The 7400-nt window shown below is 34.6% G+C and overlaps 1 protein-coding gene across 2 annotated transcripts in view; it reads right to left on the bottom strand.

The window, feature by feature from the left end:
- The window catches only part of Ifrd1 (interferon related developmental regulator 1), a 49067-nt gene that overhangs the window by 5568 nt on the left and 36099 nt on the right, over positions 1–7400 (bottom strand). For both annotated transcript variants that reach the window (XM_048799625.1, XM_015498108.2), the window contains exons 6-9: positions 7010–7060; positions 6748–6926; positions 6553–6661; positions 2523–2657 (exon numbers count right to left, since the gene is read on the bottom strand). In XM_048799625.1, the coding sequence (XP_048655582.1) occupies positions 2523–2657; positions 6553–6661; positions 6748–6926; positions 7010–7060 (474 nt within the window). The remainder of the gene's footprint in view (positions 1–2522; positions 2658–6552; positions 6662–6747; positions 6927–7009; positions 7061–7400) is intronic.

The raw sequence follows: 7400 nt of genomic DNA, 5'->3' as shown, positions 1-7400 counted from the left end.
AACTGAAAAAAAAAAAAAAAAAGTCAACTTCAACTTCTGTTTCAGAAAACACTGAGACACCAGGGAAGAACTCTTATTTCCCATCCACCCAACCTCTATAAATTCAGCTGCATCCTTATCTATTCCTCTCTCCATCCTAAATGTAACAGACCCCACACCTTTGCTCCTTAATTCAAGGTGAATCCCAATCTTTCTCTTATATTTTCAAATTTTCTCTATAACAAACTCTACAATCCAGCACTATAGCTATCAACTCTCTTCCTTTTTCTACTGCTTATGCATTTTAAAAGAACAGCTGGGATAGATACATTGTCTCCACTTATTCACTCCCCATTTATTTTTTTTTTTTAAATCCCCAGAACTGGGGATTAAACCCAGGAGTGCTTTACCACTGAGCTGCTACATCCCAGTCCTTTTCATTTAATTATTTTTTAAATTTTAAGACAGGGCCTTATTAACTTGCTGAGGCTGGCCTCAAACTTGCAACCCTCTCACCTCAGCCTCCCAAATTACTGCAATTACAGGCATGCACTACTGCACCCAGCTCTCCATTCACTTCTAATTCACTTCAGTCTGGCTTTTCTTCCACCACTCTACTGAAGCTGCACTTATAAAAGGTCATCAATGGCCAATTGACAGATCTATTTGAAACATTCACTCTCTCACTTGACATTTGGCCCTGCTGAAAAAGCAAAGCACAGTGTGTTTAAATTTTGGCTTTGCTACTTATGGTTCTTAATTCCCTTTTCCCTAAAAAGGAGATAGCTGTATTGCTTAAGAGTGAAACTAATAATGAAACTAAAATAATAAAACCATATGACAAAGTACCTAATATGCTTACAGATTTAAGGAATACATGAGCTTCAAGAAAGGTTTTTGGATAAAAAGAAATGGTGTGGCGGCCACTATTGCAAGATGCTTAATTCTCCTCTATGGCAGTTCAGCAGCCTTTATTTGAAAGATCCATCAAGGAAGCAGGATCTTTTAGAAAAAACTAGATTCCAATGGAGGGGCAGGTGAGGATGGGGACGTAACACTTAGCAAGGAGGTTTGACAGGTAGATTGAAGGTACACTGAATGATAGCTACACTTGAAGCAGAAGCTAGAATAACAGGAAGCTCAATGCAAGAACAAAGGGGCTCAAATTCTTAGATGAAGAAGAAAGGTTAGGTAAGGCCTAGAAGGGTAGATAGACTAGAGGATGAAAATGGCTTCAAATTTTAGCAGAGCTGAGGAGTAGAGACAAGAGACTTGATAATGCTAGTGTGTAAACTGAGATTTCAGAATAACAGGTGCTGAGTGCTATAGTGGCCTAAGCTGATCAATAAGATGCCTGGCTGTTAACCCCTTACAATTGATTACTTAGAGGGCATGCATCAAGACAGAAAATATGAAATCAAGTCTAATCCAGAAAATCTAGGACACATCTTCATCTTATCTTTGAAGGTTACAGTATCACACACCCAAAAAATTTAAATATAGTAGTAGTTTATAGTTATTTCTAAAATGATTTGTGTAATTTAAGGCCACTGCCACACTATAATAAAATCAATTTCAATTCTTAGCACTGATGTCTGCTCTATTTAGGATTTTATTTTTGTCTTTAGATTATAAAATCCAGAGTAAATATAACTACTAGGATGCAGTTACAGTCACCATAACAGAAGTATTTAGATCCCAGAGGATCTAATTTATATCCTAGGTTATACTTTATAAAAGGTGGATCAAAACGAAGTAGGATACATAGGAGAATCACAGTAACACATCAAAACTAGATCTGGGGTGCGGCCTGAGCATCTCTAATTTAAATTCTCACTCTAAATTTTCATATGCTCATCAGGTTAAATGACTCTTTGATTATACATTTATTCTCCAAAAAAAACCTGCCCTAACCATATAACAATAATCTGAGAAATCTACTCTTTAAACACTAGAAACATTTCTTATCTGGCCAACCAAAAATATTATCAGACTTTTGTTCTCTATAGTGAGACTGCCCTTATCCTACAGCTTGTTTTAATCATGCACTCTAATCCCTACAAGTTTCTACATCTATTTATTGGCAACATACATAGAAGCAAATTAGGACTACAGAAGAAATTAAGCATCATATACTTTTAAGTGGTCTTGGTAAGATGCTGGGTTTTGTTATTTCAGGTTTTAGTACCTACCCTTGCTACAGAGATCAAAAGATCTTTGCTTTCAATTTTGGTGGTCCTAGGAGATAAACCCTGGGTCTTCCATATCCTAGGCAAGTGCTCTAACCACTGAGATACACCTCCAGCCCTATTTTTTTTTTAAATCTAAAAATAAAATACCTTTATATAGCAGCATTAAATTTGCCTCTATAAGGGGGAAAAAAAAAATTCTTCACCTACTTATTAAAAACCTGCCTGGTCTTAAATGCAGAAATTTTGAATGAATAACAAATTCAATCAACAAAATGATTCAATTGTAGAGTTTAGCCTGAAACAATTTAATTTCAAAGTAAATACCTATTACAAAGCATTTAAGAGGCCTACCTCTACTGCCCTCAGGACATCTCTGAAAACAGACCGCTGCTTTCTCTTGTCCACTTTGGCCCGGTGTTTATTTCCATCTGTAGCCAAAGCTCTAAGCATCTGTGTCAAAGACTCCATGTCTTCATAAAAAAAGTCCTGAAAAAGCAAAGCAATTTCATTTTACTTGTTTTTGTTTTTTAATTTTTACAAAGTTTCTTCTAGAGTTAACAAAAAATAGCCTACCTTTGAAAAACATCTAGCTATACAGAACACAAAAATGTAAGGGGTTTAAAGATTTTGGTGCCCAGACACATTTATATTATCATGCAAAATTTTAATCCAAAAATGCTAATTACCACAAAAGAGTTAATGGTCCCCTTCCAAATGTATCCAGATGCATTCATAAACACTAACTGTGCTCCCACTAATACAAGACATTACTAAGATTTTAAAATGTTCAGTGAAACACTTTTACACTCGTAGAGCTTCTCCTCTTTGGCAACCCAACCCCAAATCACTCATTTCAGGGAAATACAATTATTCTTATTCTAAAGGTACAAGCTACTGGTACTGATAATGCTTCCCCCCTCCCCCCAATATCTTTTTAGTTGTAGATGGACACAATACCTTTATTTTATTTGTTTACTTTTATGTGGTGCCAGGGAACAAACCCAGTACCTCACGCATGCTAGGTAAGCGCTCTACCGCTGAGCCACAATCCTGGCCCAATAGTAATGCTTTTTAAACTTCTTAATTTCTAAGCAATGAAGCATTCATATCAGGTACACAATTCAAGTGATTAAATTATTTAAGGCAAGAAGATACTCTGATCTCAGTCAGGGGAAACTACTAAGTACATTATTTGCTATTACCTAAAACTGATTAAGAATTTCCTGGTAAACCTGCTAATACATTCTAAGAAGTCTCTTTATTTGGTGCTTTTTTCTCAATTCCCTAACTCCATTTATGTGAGTGGGGGTGGGGTGTACAAAGGATCAAACTCAAGGGCTCACACATACTAGGCAAGCCCTCTACTCTTGAGTTGTATCCTCTGCCCTCCCAACTCCATTTTACAACCACATTAAAAACTAAGACACACAATCACGGTGCACACACCTCTAATCCCAGCAACTGAGAATGTTGAGGCAGGAGGATCACAAGTTGGAGGCTAGTCTCAACTACTTAGTGAGCAGAAGTATGAAAGATTTGAAAAATCTATAAAGATGAATAAAAATCTAAGCAAATTCTATACATCATCTTAATTAATTCTAAGAACTAAGAACCACTGCCAGTGACTCTCAACTAGATATGCTTTTGACTCCCAAAGGACATTTGGCTATTTGGAGATATTTTTAGTTGTCACAACTGGGGGAAAAGAGTGCTACTGGCATCTAGAGTACAGAGGCCAGGGATGTTGCTAAATATCTTACAATGCACAAGTCAGCCCCAAACACAAAAGTATCCAACACACACACCAAACAACAAAAACCTATTTTAGATGATGAATCACTGAGTTCAATAAAATACCAAAAGATGGAAAAGAAATGTGTACAATTTTAGAAAAAAAAAAGTCTTCATAAAGTGCTTGGAAATCTGTGTATGTGTGTATATATGTAGGTAATGTTACATTTTCCCTTCCTTTGTGTGTGTGTATATATACATATACATGTAACTATATACGTATACATATATGTACCTCACACAGTAATTATTACACAGCAAGGTCAAAAGTCCTGGACTAGAATTTCAAATATACTACCCACTACACTAAGTTTTAAGAATTATAAATCTGTTTTATCATCTATCTGTCAAAAGAGATTATCCACACTCCCACACATTGGTTTTGGATTAAATAAGATAATAAAAATAAATTGTCAGTAAATTCTGAAGCATTAACTATTATATCAGAATTCTACATTTAGAGGAATGTACATGGAACTTGTATTTTTCTAAAAACCTGTGAAGCACCTGGATAAGGCAGTTTAATCATATGTAAAGCATGTATTTTGCATTAAGTTTGAATCACAAGCATGCACCACTTACAGCCTTGGGCATATTCATACTAGCCATCTGTGCTTCAAGTTCCTCTTACGTAAAATGCAAGGAATTAATACTATCCACATTTCATAGGTATTTAATAAAGATTAAATAAAATATTAAAAGTATATAAAACAGCACATAAACATACATTAATCCCTAATGGCTTTCAACATTATAAGATATAGCCTATTCAATCTAACATAATATAAATACAACAAAGTAGGTGGCTGAAGATTATTATTTGTTACCTAAATAACAGCATAGCAAAACTAAATGATTTTAAAAGTTAAGTAGAATAAGGACAAGCTCTTTACCACAGAGTTACATTCCCTCGGATTAATTCATTTTCAATCATCCTGTAACTACCACCTCTACATATAAACACATTTGGATGAGTTCTCCTAGCTATCTATGAGTTCTCCTAGCTACCAATTATTAAGTCAAAGATTAAGATATACAGTGGTAATATTACATTTACACAAATTTAAACAAACTGAACATGTATAATTTAAATTGCATTACAACTTTCCTTTTAAGACGCATTTAAAAGGTGAACATAAAAAATTAACATTTCTAGCCAGCAAAGGAATGTAAGATTAAAAATTGGGACATCTGGGTGTCTGTGCTTTGAGGTTAAGAAACCATTAACTAGCTCAATAAAATTAAATTGATGACTAAATTTGAGGCCAAGTTTTTACATAAGGAGAATCATTAACATTAACTTACTTCTCCTTCCTATCTCCTACCCTTCAAAGAAAAGTGGGACTACAGAAAAATTATGAGTAGACATTTTTAACATACAGGCCTAGAATGGAATGCAAAGGACTAAATAAACATGGCATACAATCCAGAACAATATATTAATTGTATTTGAAATATTCACTGTTACAAAATTGCAGGAAAAAAAATGCAGTTTGGAAATGACCGATTTACTCCTCAGATTTTAAAAAGCATCTAGTAAAAGTAACTGAAGGTTAGAAATAGTATCTTCTATTTAGTTACCAATTTCCCATAAATATATGCATTTCCTTACTGGAGCCTTATGTTTACTATCCTTATGAGAAGGATAAATAAATATCTATGGACTTGATGTACAGGCAGTAAAAGCTGGTCCTCTACCTTACTTTGTTATTTATTTTTCTTTAATGTGGTACTAGGGACTGAACTCAGGGGCATGAATCATCCCCAGTTTATTTTTTTAATTTTAAGACATGGTCTTGCCAAGGCTGACCTCAAACCTGTGATCCTCCTGCTTCAGTCTCCTGGCCACTGCACTCAGCTGGCATACAACAGCACGTTATCTGAACCATGTATCTAAGAAAAAATTCCCCTTCCTGTAGTTAAGATCTGATGCATTCCTTTCTTCAGCAATCCTTAGACTAGAGATTACAAACTAGAGTCCAGTTTGCCTGAGACAATGGGTTTCCTGGAACACAGGACTTTCAATGCTAAACCCAAAAAGGTTCCAAGCAAACTGGGATAGCTTATCAAACTAAAACAAACTCAATTACCTCTGAGAGCCAAGCCATGGTAACTAATATCCATGAGTAGAAAATGGATAGTGAAGGCACATGTACCACTCTAAAAAGGCAATGTTAAATGACAATGATTAAAGTCATCTCATCCCAAACCTCTGTTAATCTAATACTTCACTCATTTGATATTTATTATAAAGCATCACATGATTAAGTTACCTTAATATGTTAGGTATTGGAGAAATCCAAACATCTCCATTAAAATTACAAGTTTCTTAGTGAATACATCATCTCCCTATACTTCAATTTAATAGATATTAAAATTCAAGTGTAATGAACTATACTCAAATATTGCTCTACCAAACTCCTATTGGTTTATGCTCTCAGAAATATCATCAGTGGTAAGAAGCAGCATAATCACAAGGTTCTCACTAAGAGATCCTGTAAATTTATCATCCAGTTCTTAATTGTGATGGTAATGTTGGAATAACAATCCTTGTGGCACAAGCTTTTTCCTCTGCCAATTAGGTACTTACACTCTCCATTCCTCTGGCCAATTCAAAAAGAAGTGCCAAAGATTCGCCAGCAGCTATTCTCATGTTTACATCATCACAAGAAAGGAGGCTTGGAAGTTTATGGAAATGCCTAAAAAATAGTTAGTCATTACAATGTGAATGCGACAGTTATGTCGACTAAATGTTTTTACAAAATATGAAACTAAAAACACATACATCTCCAGCTTTTTCTTTACTTCATTGATTGGGCATATGGTCAGTAATAATGTCCATGCCAGAAGTGAGCTGATATGAAGCACTGTGTTTGGGGTGCTGCAAATAACATTACTGTCTTTCTCCTTGAGATAGGACTTGGTGAAGATATTTTCCAAACATTCCAGAGTTGAATACAGCTCCTAATGAATAAGAATATGACATAAAGTAACCATCATAAATTAGAAATAATCATATATAACTGAAGTCAAAGTTTTCTACTTACAGTAATATCATCTGTGGCAATAAAACTGCAAACACCAAAGCAAGATGCACACTGAAATAAAAAGAAAAAAAAGAAAACATAGAGATCAATGCTTAGCTTTCTTATTAATTCTACATGCACTTTTGTAATTCAGTATGAAAATTTTCTCAACTACCTGACTCTACGACATCCTAAGGACAATATATGCACGAAGCAGGGGAGAAGAAAAGAATATTAGACCAAGAGTCAAAGGAAGTGCACTTTAGTTCATGCTCCGCTACGAAACTCCATACAACTTTAGGAAAGTGATTGTTTCTCTTGGTTCTTTTATTAATTCATAAAATTGAAGGGTGATGAATGTATTAATTAAAAAAAAATTAGATGTTGATGAACCTTTTATTCATTTATTTAT

The sequence above is a fragment of the Marmota marmota genome, unplaced genomic scaffold (genome assembly GCF_001458135.2).
Source record: "Marmota marmota marmota unplaced genomic scaffold, marMar, whole genome shotgun sequence".
Lineage (NCBI taxonomy): Eukaryota > Metazoa > Chordata > Mammalia > Rodentia > Sciuridae > Marmota > Marmota marmota.
The sequence above is the reverse complement of the archived record's forward strand: the minus strand, read 5'-3'. Positions and strand labels throughout refer to the sequence as shown.